Source organism: Triplophysa rosa, linkage group LG20 (assembly GCF_024868665.1).
Source record: "Triplophysa rosa linkage group LG20, Trosa_1v2, whole genome shotgun sequence".
Lineage (NCBI taxonomy): Eukaryota > Metazoa > Chordata > Actinopteri > Cypriniformes > Nemacheilidae > Triplophysa > Triplophysa rosa.
Genome location: NC_079909.1, coordinates 6,706,887 through 6,722,619, shown reverse-complemented (window position 1 = coordinate 6,722,619; position 15,733 = coordinate 6,706,887). Strand labels below are relative to the sequence as shown.

The following is a 15,733-nucleotide window of genomic DNA, read 5'->3' as shown; positions in this document are numbered from 1 at the left end:
CAAAAATACAACGAAAAGTCTAACAGTGTAGTGCTGCTGATTCTAAAAGCTCTATATAGCCAGTGGTTTGCTTGTAAACTAACCTAGCAACATAGACTCAGACCATCTACCACTAGATTGTGACTAATGCGAAGATTGTGAAGAAATGACTGATGCTTTGTTTTTCATATTTAATACTGTGCAGTAATACTGTTCATTTCAATACTGTACAGTTCAGAACAGTTTAATACTGTTGCATTTCAAATCTGCGCCCTTTAATAACAGAAATATCTCTATTACCTTTGTATGGTGTTTATAGACATTATACCTCTTATATGACATAATTATTTGTTAAAATTACATTTAATAAATGTGCATGTCTTTAAATTTGTCTAAATGCAAACAGTTTTTACTCAAAGAAGCTCATTCTTGTTTGATTTTGAAGAGACCAGACACTATGTAGTCTGTGTGAACTCCCTCGAGCAGTCCAGTGCCGTTATTATGAATGAACCAACAAGGCACTTTTTCTCCTTTCTTCACATCCTCTCTGAAATCTCTCTGCCAACCCCTGTTGATAGAAAATGATACAGCGTCACATCGACCTCTCACAGGCATGATGCAGTTTCTCAAAGTACATGTTCAATTCGAGGACAACTGTACACTACAGTAGTGGCTTAAATTCACCTTGTAACAACAAGCTCATGTCCTTTCACGAACATGACAGCATCCTGTTTGCCTTGATCTTTTCCTGGAAACGGGTCACTCACCTCAAACTCCAGCCCGTGATAGAACTGTCCTGAATCAGTCCAAAAATATGACAAAACATTTCAGAATTTAGCACAAAATATAGTGCGGTGAGGTTTTTAGATGGTTTACCAAGCAGTCCATGAACACTGTTTGATAGCAGGTGGCTGTCCAGGGTGTAGAATCCAAGATAGTCTTGGTGATACGGATGGTCCTTCCATACTTTGTGAAGGATGATCTGAAACTTGACCGAGTTCCTCAAAGTCACCGTTAAGCTGCGATCTTTCACTACCTGCAGATCCATGCTGGAGGAAGAAAAGCAAAGTGTTCAGTTTACGTTGTTACCTCACGATGACATAAAATAAATGAAGAGATGAATCTCACTTCAGCCCTTTAATGGTGCCAGTATCGGTCCAGAAAAACTTTGCCTGTTTTCCCTCCTCAGACACTGAGATCTCCTTTGTGCTCACCATTAATCTGATACCATACCTCTCATGGATGATTCCAAACCGCCCAAAATAAGTGTTCACCTTCTTCCCCGGGGCCACCTTCTTATCTCCAATGGTTTGTCCATTGACCACAATACCTGTGTACATACATCACAAGCAACATCTACATTCTTTTGCACCTATTTTTTGTTAAATTCTGAAGGATTTGTGTTTTACAGTTGTGCGTACCTGTCAGTGGGTCTCTAACCAAGTTAAATATGGTACCGGGTTTGTCATCAATGTTAAAGCACAGCGCATCATTGTGACGTGGGAGTTCAATGATGAAGTGTGGATCTCCATCAACTGTTTAATAGCAAACAAAAAATGCACTCTTTGATAACGAGACTGACACTCTTTACTTCACATTTCACTTAGCATTTCATTTTATATGTAATAAAGCATTTACCATAATTTGTAGGTGCTGTGTAGCTGTAGCTTGATGGTACAGCATTGTAACCTGCAAGGAATACAGTTTTTATTCAAAAAAAAAAAAACATCAACTAACCCTTTAAATGTGAATGTGAAAGAATCTTTTAGAATTTAAATGTAAATGAACCTCTAATGGGGGTTCATGTGTGGCATTTTGTTTGATATAAAGTCAGACATGAAAGAAAGTTGCATTGAACAACATGTGGCAGTGTAGACGTACCATAACTTTGAACTTTTCCACGTTGCTCTGTGAATCAGTGCAAAGAAAAGAGTGAGTGTGAAACATGAATTATGAATCACATGTTGAGCAGTTTGTTTTTCATGTTCTGTCTTACCTTCAGTCAACTTATCGGCAATGAGCGAGTCGTCACTTTCAGGTTTGGTGACAACCATTGATGTCAGTGGTGTGACAAAGTTGTACTTCAATGAGAGTTCCAAAGCCTCAGCGGTGGCATTTCCTTTCTCCTCAGGTGAACCCTGGTCTCTGTGAGAAAATATTACTCATTCATTGGGCCTCATTAAGGCCATGAACACACTTGACGTCTTTTTTGACAAGAAAAAGTTGACAAGAGCGTTTTTTTAGTAAAAAGAAAACCTGGCAGTGTTTGTGCATGAAGGCAGCTCAGCATTCATATAGGCAGAGTAACGGAAGTCCATTTGAATTATAAACAGAGACCTTCTTTGCAAAAACCAACCCCATATTTTAAAACTACAGTACTAATTTCTCACTAGAAATGCAATCGAAAGTTATTAAAGGTGAAAAATAAACTTTAATTCATATAAAAATATGTTCAAAGCAACGCATTTTATTTTTTAGAGAAGGGTCCTGCTCGACCAATCACCTTCCTCGCATGTTGTTTTGGAAACGACAGGTCTCACAACTCGCTTGTCATTGGTTAGCTGTGAAAAGGAGCTTGACGTAGGGCGTTTTTTTCAGAAAAGTTGAACTTTTTTCAACTTAAAACGTTTTTTGAAAACACGGTTTACTCCATAGGATTATTATAATGTAAAACAGATGCTAGCAGCTTCGAAAAAGAAGTCAGGTCTGAACACGGCCTAACATGAGTCATTTTTTAAATTGTGGACAGTATTGTTTCTCCTTCTTAAGTGTGCTGGAGGTGTAAAAGAATGCATTTACAAACTGACTTCTTATCCAAGAGCTCCTGGATGGTCAGATACGCCCAGAGACGCTCGGTGAAATCTCCAAAGATATACTCTTCATCAGGATATATGGTTTTCCACTCCTCAGAGTATGCCTGACCTTTCGCCTCAAAATTATTCTCCAGCTGTTGCAATACAAGCAAACCTGGATCAGTTTTAATAAGTCCCTTGATACAAATTACCATCAAGGAGGATTGCTAATGAGAATATAAATGCTATATAGTATAAATATTACTTTAAATAATTATTGTAACTGCTATTGTTAATTGGATAAAACAATAAAAAATGAGAATACATAAAATAACCAAGTGAAAATACTGCCTAAAATCTGTTTTATGTCAGAAACAAAAAATAAATACTTTACAAAATGGTCACTTTTGAAGCTGTGCTTAATTCACTCACCCCTTGTGCAGTTACTTCAACTAGAAAGTTGTTCAGTTCCAAGTCATTAAGTTGACCAGCGACCATGATCTCCGAGCCCTTGAAGAGCTGTTTAAAGTGGCTTTTTGTCAGTGAGTTGACAGTGTTGTCCGGATAGTGAAAATTCACATCTGAAAGGAGAGGACTCGCCACTTCTTCATAAAATCCCTGGAAAACAAATCATTAGCAAACCGTCCGGCAGTTTTCTCAATAGCTCTCATGACAACATAACTTCAAGACTTCATCAAAGCTGAAGGGATCTACATTTTCAAGAAAAACATATCTACCTTTAGCTGAAGTGGAGCGTCTGAATCCTCATAAATTCTGCGTGCGATTCCATTGTTCTGCTTGCTCAGAACATCCAAAAATCCATAATCTGCACCCCTGCCAAAGGCCAAAGAGAACACACTGATGTTCCCACTGATGGCATTGCGAATGCTTTCCTGGATCTCAGGCAGAGTTCTTGGATCTATGAATGAGTGTGAAACATTATTCACACACTTCATATAAATTAACAAGCTAGGACAGTTACATTAAGAATTAAAATGTTCCCTGTATGCATCAAAAACAAAGAACTGTGTATATGAGAAACAAAGGAAAACATCTGGATAATTAAAGGGATTTTAGCTCCAAGACAGCTTTACACATTATGTTATTCTTTAAGGACAATGATGGAAATATTGGTGATGCATGTATATACTGTACATACATCGGTTTGGTTCCCCATCAGTCAGCAGAATGATCATTGGAATGGCATTCGGTGGTGTTGTACCATTGCGTGGTTCTTCATACAACATCTTCACAGCATGTATCATAGGATCATGCATTTCTGTACCTGAAACACAATCATAAAATACTGGTTTATAGTGCTACAGTGACATTAACATTTATAAAGTAAATTTATAATGTTTACCCAATGATAATGTCTTGGATCTTGATAGTACTCACCCCCAACAACTTCAATAGTTTTGACAAATTTCTTGGCATCTTCCACATTTTCCTGTGTTGCTTTGCTCAAATGTGGCCTCCACAAAATAAAGTTTGTTGAAAACACAATGATTGCAAAGTAGTCGTCTTCTGGAAGTTCACTCAGAATGGTCAACATTGCCTCCTTAGTCTATCGTCCAAAAATCAAATGTTCAGCATGACAAGTACTTTGCTTTCACATGACGTTTAGAAACAATCCAACTTACCTGAGCCAGTTTATTCCCTTGCATGGAAAAGCTATTGTCTATAACAAAAACCACCATCTTCGGAACTCGCTGAAGATTGGTTGGTGCAAAAAAATGCACAAAGTACCCATTCACAATCTGTAAACGATAAAAGTATTTCTTGTTACAAGAGACCATTACAAATGTTCATTTCATCAGCATTTCTAGATGTACTGTGGCCATTCCAGTCCAGTGTCGGTTGAATTTTAACAAAATCAAACCAAGTCGTCCAACAGCAATGTGAAAGACTGACGGCATGACAAGACACATGAAAACTGTCATTTTGGCATAATTAAAAAAACTTTTCCTAAATACATGTAGAAATATGACTGTTGTATTGCTTAAAGATGAATATAAACTTGTTTTCTTTGCAGGATTTGATATCTGAAAAAATGCTGAGCGTCTTTTCTGTTATTTTCACCTGTTTTTCCAGTTTTCATTTTCTGCAAATAAATGCAAATAGAAATGTTTTTTCTCCGAAATTTGGGAGAAATATTGTTAGTAGATGACAGAACAAAACACAAATAATCATTTTGTGTGTGTGTATATTATTAATTTGTAAATGTATTTATTTATTCTTGTATGACAGGACCCCTTTAATTTACATTTTTTTGTATCCCAATGATATCTGACCTGAATGTTTCCGATGTCATGAGCACGGTTCACATCATATTTGATAAAGAAATCTCCATCAATAAGTGTGCCTTCACAGTCAGGGCAAGTCCTCTGTTGGTCCAGTGTTGGAGAAAATGACACATGGGCCTAAACAGACAAGCACAAGAGGTTAAAATAATCAGTGGTCAATTGAATAATGCCGTCCAGTGAGTCAGACTTGTCTCATATCACCTTTTTCTCAGTGACAGTTTTCTCCACTAGAGGGAGCAGCTCATTCGTGATGAATGTGCCATAGGCGTCTACAAACGCAATGCCCTGTGGTTCATAGATGTCTGCCACAATCTGTGGATGAAAGACACTTATTCGATTTCAGTCTGTTTTATGATCTGAATTTGGATGCTTAATGCAAAATAAAGAACCTCAAAGTGCTGGACCAACTGTTTGGGTTTGACTCTGATCATGAGCTCATATTTGCCAAACACACGCTGAAGAAGCTCCTCATGGGTGAGAGTAAATATGACGCTGCTGTTTGCTGCCACATTCACATTAACTGAGAACTTCTCCATCTTTCTACCCGAAGCCCTGAAACACAAACATCATCAAGTAAAAATGAAGATCTTAGCAAAGAACATCAAGTCCATTTACTGTAGACTCTTTGAGTTCGTCTCACTTGACCAGTCCAGCAGTCCGTCCAGATGATACAGCCTTCTCATACTGCTGCTTGGCCTTCTCTTTCTCTTTCACCTCACCTGTATATGTTTTCCCATCAATCTCCCTGTAAAACAAACATTCAGTGTCTTACAACATGCAGCACTGTGATGTGTGTTGAATTGATGTGTCATAATATGGAAAAGGACCGACATGCTGAAGTTGGTAATGAAGGACGTCTTGGGAAGCTCCACCTCAAAAAACAATTCCTGCGAGACGTTGGCTTTATTGAGAACTTTAGTGGTCATGACGGTGTGAGCAAAACGTGACGTCACCTTGCAGTCCACCTTCACGCTCTGCACCTCTATCTAAATCACAAGAGAAGACTTTGTGTCATGACTCAGATTGACCTTGGAGGTAAATAAATGGGGACAGAAGGTTGTTTGAGTATGAGTAAAACTAAATATGTTGCAAGCATGACTACTTTTGTTGACTCAGACTGCTGTATTTCAGTTGAGATCAGGGTCAGACATGCTTACCATTCAACTTGAAAAACGTTATTTAAAAAAGGTAAAATTTATAAATGTATGTTTTTATGTGCAAATGTTTGTTGTGTGAAGAAGACATCCCACCTGACTGCTGCTCACACTTCGCTTCTGTGAGACAAATTAGAAAATTAGATAATTGTAAACATAATATAATGTAAAGTTTGAGCACTTTTCAGTACTCTTCAAAATGTACTCATTTCTTAATTGGCTCAATTCAAATTTTGTGAATTTTCAACACAATTGTATCAAAATTTCACTTTACAATCATAGGTTTCAACACTAATTTGTATAAATTCATACAATCTAATTGGTATGTTTTAGTATGTTAGGTTTAGGGGTGTGGTTAGGGGAGGGGCTTCAGTATTGCTTTTTTCTACACTGTAAAACAAACCTGTAATTTTACAGAATTTTACTGTTATTTTTTATAGATTGTACCCGTATAATGTAAAAACTGTAATTTTACAGAATTTTACCGTTTTTCCCCCCATTTTTCATGTATTTTCGAAATACGACAAAAAACATAAAATTACAGGAAAAGACTGCAAATTTACAAGAAAAAAATAGGAATCACAAAACTGTTATTTTATGGTGTTTTACAGCTGCCGGAAAATTACTTTTTACAGTGAATCACTCCACAGATCAAAAAATGTTTCGCGTAAAAAAATCCTCCCATCTAAACTTTGAATGGCCAATACCTTTAACAGTCGATTCACGTCATCATGACTGCCCTGCAGGGAGAGTTAAAACATTATTAAAACGTTTTATTTCTATTCTTTATTCATATCATACAACTTAATTTACTTCATTGAAATTACAATGTTGCATGCTACCCCTAAATCTTTTCTCAGACCATCACACTGCAAAGTATTAAACATATTAATCTTTAAACAAAGGAAGTTTAAGGTTTCTGGAATTTGTTTTAAGCAGGTGCTATAGCAGAAAAAATACAATTATTTAAGTTCACCAACACCAACATGAGTTAAAATAATTATTTTAGGACACTTCACAGATTAGAAAGAGTCTTACCCATTGCTCACTGGCCTCGGAGATGACCAGTGTCTCAAAAGAGCCTGATTGTACATATATACATACAAACAGACCGAATAACAACACAGTCCAGCCTGCAGACATGATGAATCTGAATCTACTGCATTTCAAACACTCCAGCAGCTTTATGTTTTTTTTTCTTTGTTTAGATGTTTCACTTAAGCTAATGATTTACTAATAGTTAACTATTGACTAACAGTAACCATGAAAAGTTTGTAAGCAGCTGTTTCTGTTTTTGTTGCCTAAAATAATGAAAAAGTACCAAATTGCTTACCACAGCTATGCAGATGACACTCAGATCTACCTAACCCTCTCATCCAATGACTACAGGCCTATTGACTCTCTTTGCCAGTGCATTGATGAAATTAACAGCTGGATGTGTCAAAACTTCCTTCAGTTAAATAAGACAAAACTGAAGTCATTGTATTTGGTAACAAGGATGAAACTAACAAGGTAAACACATACCTTGACTTAAGAGGTCTAAAGACACAAAGTAAGGTAAACAATCTTGATGTTTTGTCTCAAACCAAGATTTAGAGAAACTAGTTCATGCTTTCATCACCAGCAGGGTGGATTACTGTAATGGACTCCTTACAGGTCTTCCCAAAAAAACCATCAGACAGCTGCAGCTCACACAGAACGCTGCTGCCAGGATTCTGACCAGAACCAAAAAATCTGAGCATATCACTCCAATCCTCAGGTCCTTACACTGGTTACCAGTTACTTTTAGAATCAACTTCAAAGTATTATTAATTGTCTATAAATCACTCAATGGTCAAGGACCTGAATACATTTCAGATATGCTTATTGAATATAAACCAAACAGACTTCTCAGATCATTAGGATCAATTCAGTACTTATAAAAACACACTTGTTTAGCTGCACATTTACAACCTGAGCACTGTGCTGGTTTACATCAACAGCACTTCTATTTCTAATTTCTTTCTTCTTATTCTTTTTATATATACACTCACATTTTTAATCAATTTTATTGCGGTTTTATTGTTTCTTAAAATCTAAAGTTGTATTTGTGATCTTAAATCATTTGAATTTTAAAGATACTTCTTATTTATCTTTGTCAATCATTTTATGTAAAGCACTTTGAGTTGCCCTTGTGTATGAAATGTGCTATATAAATAAACTTGCCTTGCCTTGCCCAATTGTTCAAAAAAATGCATTACATTTTTGCTTTACAGTCAAAATATGACGGAAGAAGCCTGTAACCCTGTATTATTATTGAAATGTTGTATGTCTGTTACCCATCAACCTTCCAAGAGTCAAAAACCTTGATAAAAAATTACACTTCATGCATTTAAGTTGTTTTTGACAACTACATTCTCATCAAAAGAACTTTTGAGCAACATGCACAACAGCAGTAGTGTTTTAAACACGACAAGTATGGATTTTCTCCTCCACCATTGTGCACCAAGCAGTGAGCAGCAATGCATTTTTGTGCAAGTCCACACAAATCATGTGCCAATGAATCATGCAATTAAAAAAACACAAAGCAAAGACACCTCAGACAATTTACACAAGAACACGATTACACGTTTTTTAGATCAGCCAATCATTTACACAGCCAACATCTCAAAATATTATTGAAGCATTCATTTGACCTAAAAATGAACACACTACAGCTTACATTTGCTTTATATTATATCTCAATATGTAACAATGTGTATTAACAAAAATGCCAGTTCAGTTTTTCAGGGCTCCAGTGCAGGCCGGTGGCTTGATTCCCTGGTAGAGAAGTAAACAGGTGAAATTAAAACTCTTTAAAAATAGACCAGTTTCTGACTGTCAGCATGACAGAATACATGACAAACTCTAAACAGATGAACATACTTTATACAAATCACACACAAGGCTGAAGAGAGTAGACATTGCTTTATCTTCCCATTCACTTGTGTGTTCCTAAAAAGAGAAAGGGTATTTATGAAATCTATAGTTCTCATACAGATATTATATTGTCATACGCTGTAATTTACTCTGCTAACGCCTCACCCCATTGAAGGTGATCCATGGCACATAAGTGTGTTCCGGTTGAAGCGCTTGTGTCTTCATTGCGTTCTCATGCATCAATCTATGGCCAAGATCTCCCACGGCACACGACTCTATTGTCGCCCATTTCACAAAAGGCGCACATAGTTCCAAACACTGTTAAAATTACAAAATGTCAAAAAGGTTGATAAAGCACCAGAAATACACTTACAGTCCTGTTCACCATTATTGGCACCCTTAGTAAATATGAGCAAAGAAGGCTGTAAAAATAAATCTGAATTGTTTCTCCTTTTAATCTTTTATTTAAAAAAATTACAAAACTCCAACATTTCATTGAAGGAAAACAATTTGAAATGGGAGGAATATCACATTGAGAAAAAAATGTTTTATATGTTGGCCACAATTATTGGCACACTTGTATTTAATTCACCCCGCAACCTTAATTTATAAGAAAATCAGCTCTGAGTGTTTTCTTTTCAGTCTGATGAGGTTTGAGATTACATTGAGAGTCATCTGAGTCCATTCCTCCATAAAGAATTTCTCCAGATCCTTCAAATGTTGGTCCTCCCTATACTTCAGTTCATCCCACTCATTTTCTATAGGGCTCGGGTCAGGGAACTGGGATGGTTATGGCAGGATCTTGATTTTGTGTTCGGTGACCCATTTTTTATTGATGTTGATGTTTATTTTGAACCAATGTGCTGATGGACGATCTAACCACGACCCATTATATTTCTAGCAGAGCAAGTCAGGTTTTGATTTTTTTACTTGTTGGTATTTGATATAAAACATGATGACATGTATCTGAACAAAATGTCCAGAACCTCTGGTATTAAAATATGTTCACAACACTGAAGATCTGGACATGGTGCATTCTTTTATCCCTGTGTGCACCAAACCTATCTTGTGTTATTGCTGCCAAAAAAACCCTCTTTTTCATTCCATATGGCCATAGACCCCAGTCCTGGTGGAAGTTCCAGTATGGCAGATTAATATGGTGCAGTTTATTTTTGCATAAGAGCAGAAGATTTGTTTCTTGAACAGTGTCCCAAACAACTTGTGGTGATGGAGGTGCAGTTTTCCTTTATTTTTATTAAATGCTTTCTGACCCCAAAATTCAACTGATTGCTGCAATTTTCCATCTGTGCTCTTGGAAGAGTCTTTGGCCACTCAAATTCTTCTCCTAGTTGTGCATTGAGACAATACAGACACGCAGGGCTCTAGACTAACTTTTTTTCTTAGGTGCACCAGCACAAAAGTTAGGTGCACCCAAATTTTCGACCGCATCGCATTTAACACCGCAGTTTTACAAGTTCTCTTTTTTTTTAAATCGCTGTCCATATAGGCAATATTGACTTGTAAATGAATAACTAACAATCTGGTCAACATAAAGTTCTTTATTTGAAGCACAATTCTACAAGAAAGCAGGGCTCTAGACTAACACTTGAGAGAGGTGGCACTGGTGCTACCAAGTTATTCAGTTGGTGGCACCAGCCCTTAATTTGATAGCACCAGAGTCGTGGAGTGAGGTAAGAAAAAAGAATCACTAAAACTTCATTAAAATGTGTTTAATACATTAATAAATCAATTAGAAATTAATACAAATAATTGTTTATGATTGAATTATTTTTATTGTATATGTAAACTCTCTTTCAACACTTTACCATATTTAAAGCACATCTTTCTTAAAGCTACTTTCTTCCTTTATTTGTTGCGAACGACTCCTATAAGAGAACACAATTCCTTTAATATCAGTGAGTGTTTTTGGGCCCGTCCGTTGTTGTTTGATGAACATATATAAACAGAGATCTTTATTATGCTGCTGCCCCTTTAAGAGCTCGCGCAATATACCGGAACACGTGTTTTGTTTCCCAACTGTTTGGTCACGAAACAAACTGAATACCTTTACAAGGTTTCTTGTTAATATGGGAATTTTATAGGTTATTTTGTGTTAATATGTCCGTTTCAGAGTAAGAAGGCTTGAAAGAGATCTCCGTTTAGTATTTTGTGCTCTGACTCTCTGGGCGCGCGCATCTCAAACAACCCGCGAGACCTGAAGGCTTTTAGTGATTATTCTTCATGAAAGCTGCATTGATACACGTTTGGCTTCTATCAATAGCGACTCACAAATAAATAGTATTTAGCGTGATGACTAAAGTTGTGTATGCTTTGCAGTATTGTTAGAGATCTTTATACAATAGTTCAGTGCTTAAAGTTTAAACACATGTTTCCTGCATTAGCTTGACATGCATACAATACTTACAACACATTTCGTTATCTTTGCTGTTTTGTACCTTAGCAGGGGAAATTCTTGTATTCTGCATATTTATTTAAGTTGCAAGATTGAGCGCTTCACTCGTCTGCTCTTTCGGTCCTTCGCCTCTTACCCGCGAATTACGTCTTTGGGGGCGGGGCACTGATAGATATGAGAATGGTTGAAGGAGGGGAGACGAAAATGAGTGACTGAATGCGCAGCTTGCGCAATATAACATTTCTGCGCATTAAATTTATAATACGCAAAAATTATATATTGATCAGTTTGGCAGTCGCACCGGTGCGACCATTAAGAAAAACTTGTCGCACTGGCAGGAAAATTTGTCGCAAAATGAGACCATTTAGTCGCAGTCTAGCGTGTCAGAGCATTGGTTATGATTTTCGGACGGATCAGGCCTTAACTTAACATTCTTAACGAAAAAGTTGTCAATCGTTCTTTTCATCTTCTCTCATCATCCGCGGCTACATCCACTCTGTTGAACTGACGGGCCTATAGGCTACTCACCTCTCTGTCCGACTGCAGCACTGCATTTTCAAACGTACACACACGTACAGGAATATCTGGACCACGGCCAATCAGAGGGGGGTCCGCCCTTCACTATCTCTGATTGATTTAGACCACGATATGGGCCTAATGTGTCTGTTGTTGAACCACAGGGAGACTTTCGCAGAGACTTCTTTTCGCTCGAACGGCTGGTCGCACCAGTGCGACCTCAGAATTTTTTTAATCGCACCAAATTGGTCGCACTCTAGAGCCCTGCTGTTTCAAGCTGATTTTCAACATCTCCAGTCCATTAAAACTTCTTGATCATTGCCCTGATGTTGGAAATGACATTGTTTATTGTTTTAACCATTTCCTTAAAGCCATTTTGTATTTTGTGTAGCTCAACAGAACTATATTGTACATCAGAACTAGATTCTTTGGTTTTATCCATTATGATAAATGATTAAGCGGGGTTGGGCTTTGTGTTACTAATATTTATTCTCCTGTGCAACAAGTCATAACTGGACAACGTCATGTTTCTAGTCACCTTGGTGTGCTAAGAAAATGTAAATATCAATGGGAATATACTTGGGAGGTATTTTACTCATAAGAATTTCTAGGGGTACCAATAATTGTGGCCAGTGTGTATTAGAGAAAAAAAAATTCTCAATGTGATATTCCCCATGCTTCAAATTGTTTTACTTTAATGAAATGTTGGAATATTGTATATTTTTTTAAATAAAAGATTAAAAAAGGAGAAACAATGCAGATTTATTTTTACAGCCTTCTTTGCTCATATTTACCAAGGGTGCCAATAATGGTGAGCAGGACTGTATGTGACGACTCCTGACCCTTTTGGGTTTTGGAAACCCACTTACAGACTTTGCAGACTTCAGCACGTCTGCAGACGACACCATGCAGTAAATGACGTGGAATGCCGATTGACCAGCTGCATGTAAAATACATGCCTGTGAAAAGACGTACAACTGATGAGTTATCACATATGCAACAACTCTGAAGGTCACTCAAAATGTGTTATACATGAGTCACAATGGATTGAAATAGCGCTTAACGTTAAGCTAACAAAACACTGCAAACATACAAATAGATCACATGCAAAAACATTGGGAAACATTGACTTTTAAAGAGATCACCCAATTCTGTCATCATTTATTCAGCCTCTTTATTTCAAACCTGTATGACTTCCTTCTGCAGAACACAACAGAAGATATTACAGCGGCGGCACCCATTCACTTCTATTGCATGGACACAAAGCTAATGCAAGTGAATGGGTGCCAGTTAACAAAATTCTTCTCTACATCCGCCTTTTCACTTCTGGGACGGGATAGGTTTCTTAAAAACATCTTAAAATGTCCACCTTTGGGAGAGTGAATAAAATGCCTTAAATTGTCACGTAGGTTGGCACTTTGTTAACTTTTATAGCAAAGTTGTGTTGGCTCACAAACTCACCTCTATCATGTTAGCATAACACTCTGGCTCTCCATGTTGACAAATGAATGAGTTCTCTTCAGGAATCTCCTAAAGTTACAAGTTAACATATCATAAACGTTCACAGAGCAAGATACATCACAAAAACATCAAGTGTTGTGAACAAATCACCGGTCATTAAGAGAGCAAATTTCACCATAGCATTGCCGAAGGGCACCAGATTGACTTCCATGATGTCTTTCAGTAAAGTCCATGTTGGGAAGAGTTGTTCTGTCAGGAAAGCTCTGCTCCCTGGACACAGACTCTCATAGTAGAGAGTGACATCGAGAGGAACCACCGGGTCCGGTCGAGTCGCGTTTAGTTCCATACATTGTTTCCGTACCTGCCGAAAGCATCGAAGTGCACATCAGAATCACGTAGTGTTGCACAACTTTAACCATGCTGACATTTTACAGTAGTGTTTCAAAATGGTTCAAAGCAGATTTAGTATTGAGGTCATAAATCAGTTACTTAACATAACCAGACACTACTAAACCATCCTCCCTCACAATCTCCAATCTTCTGTTTAAAATTTCTGTTTAGTTCCTAAAGGGACTGCTCATCCAGAAATTAACATTCTGTCATGCTTTACTCACCCTCAGGTTGTTCCAAATCTGTATACATTTCATTTTTCTGCTGAACAGAAAGAAAGAAATGTGTTTATAAATGTTTATAAGTGAATGTTGGAGCACTATTGACTACCATAGTAGGAAAAGAAAACATACCGTGGTAGTCAGAAAATGTTGGTGTCCCACATTCTTCAAAATATTTTATTTTGTGTTGAACAGAACAAAGAAATGGTTTAAAACAACTTGAGGATGAATAAATGACACATTTTTATTCTTAGGTGAACTGTCCCTTTAAGTAGTAGTTAAGTCTTAAACATGTTTTTACACTGATAATGAGTAAAATGTGTTTTTCACCTGGAACATGACATTGATCATAAATAACGATTTTTATGTGCAATATGCCACAACACTCCCAATAATAGTTCTCATATTTTATCAAACATATTGGACACAAAATTCACTTGCTCACTTGTTTTTTTTTGTGGAATCAAACTTAAAATAATTTTACTACAGCCTTTCAAACAATACATTTTGCACCCAAAAGAACAACTTGGATGTAAAAATTGTTAAATGGAAAAATAGAAATTGGCCATTTTGGTTTGTGGTGCATGTATCCAATGATGCTTTAGAAGTACTGAACCTCTGACCCTAATACCTCGTGCCTTGTTTAATTGGAAACTGCTTGTGGTTACGTTCAAAAGCATGATATTCATTAAAAGCACAAGGAATCCTTTGAAAATGGCACTTAAACACACACTTATACCATGCCCAGTGTATGTTTTAGTCCATACGTAGCCCATAACGGAGTAATAAACCACCAGATATTATAGTGCCTTATATAAGTAAGACAAGACGAATACGTTTCAATTGTAAGGTGTCTCAGAGGTGCCTTTATAACATTTTAATTAGATTTTTTTCACAGCACACTCTGGGTATGATCTTTTTAGCATAAAAAAATGTTCCATCCAAGTGTTGCTTTTCATTTACAATGTTTCACTTAATCCATTTAAATATTAAACAGTAAACTTTTCACTACGATGACATTCATGCATTAGAAAAACATTTTTACAGAGTATGCATTAGAGATCCAAAGCTATCCAGCCCAGACATCTACAGATTTAGAACAAGGTTAAACAATCACCTGTTTCCAGACTTACCCCACACTCTATGGCAATCTCAAGAGAGCTGCACCATTGGGATGGAGGGTATCCACATGAAGGCTTTGGGTGAGATATACACTGGATATGGACGCTGATGAATATGACAATAAACACATGAAGCAAAATAATGTTCATGCTGCAGCGAGCAGTATGTGAACTGTAGGAAGTTGAAACTACGTCTTGTGTGAACTCTCCTCCCGTCTGAACAACCTCAAAGATCCAATTAAACATGAGCAGCTACTGAACAGACACAAGACATGACCTCAGATCAGCTAGAAATCACTTGTGTGACGCAACAAACTGTTGTTAATGTATAGACTTTTTGTGTCAAAATACTATTTATGACAATCATGTTTTTAGTTTTTTTAGACATATTGTTGTTAGATTTTTAGATCATTTATTGTAGTTTAGCAATGTCGGTCATCTGGCTAGATGTTTCACCAGTTGAGACAGAGGCATGTTAACAA

At 37.0% G+C, this 15,733-nt stretch overlaps 2 protein-coding genes across 2 annotated transcripts; both read right to left on the bottom strand.

Moving 5' to 3' along the window:
- Window positions 1-402: 402 nt before the first annotated feature.
- On the bottom strand, window positions 403-6,018 carry itih3a.1 (inter-alpha-trypsin inhibitor heavy chain 3a, tandem duplicate 1). Its single transcript, XM_057362757.1, has 19 exons — window positions 5,909-6,018; window positions 5,718-5,822; window positions 5,467-5,629; window positions 5,279-5,389; window positions 5,066-5,194; window positions 4,415-4,531; window positions 4,170-4,338; window positions 3,931-4,056; window positions 3,509-3,690; window positions 3,204-3,389; window positions 2,787-2,926; window positions 1,976-2,124; window positions 1,860-1,887; window positions 1,618-1,676; window positions 1,401-1,514; window positions 1,108-1,309; window positions 856-1,028; window positions 664-775; window positions 403-547 (listed from the first exon to the last, which is right to left on the bottom strand). Exons 1-19 carry the CDS (start codon window positions 6,001-6,003, stop codon window positions 403-405), a joined length of 2,505 nt encoding a protein of 834 aa, XP_057218740.1. The 5' UTR covers window positions 6,004-6,018.
- Window positions 6,019-8,834: 2,816 nt separating this feature from the next.
- Window positions 8,835-15,533, bottom strand: ifi30b (IFI30 lysosomal thiol reductase b). Its single transcript, XM_057362862.1, has 7 exons — window positions 15,264-15,533; window positions 13,695-13,880; window positions 13,520-13,588; window positions 12,928-13,017; window positions 9,295-9,447; window positions 9,136-9,204; window positions 8,835-9,030 (listed from the first exon to the last, which is right to left on the bottom strand). Exons 1-7 carry the CDS (start codon window positions 15,495-15,497, stop codon window positions 8,989-8,991), a joined length of 843 nt encoding a protein of 280 aa, XP_057218845.1. The 5' UTR covers window positions 15,498-15,533; the 3' UTR covers window positions 8,835-8,988.
- Window positions 15,534-15,733: the final 200 nt, after the last annotated feature.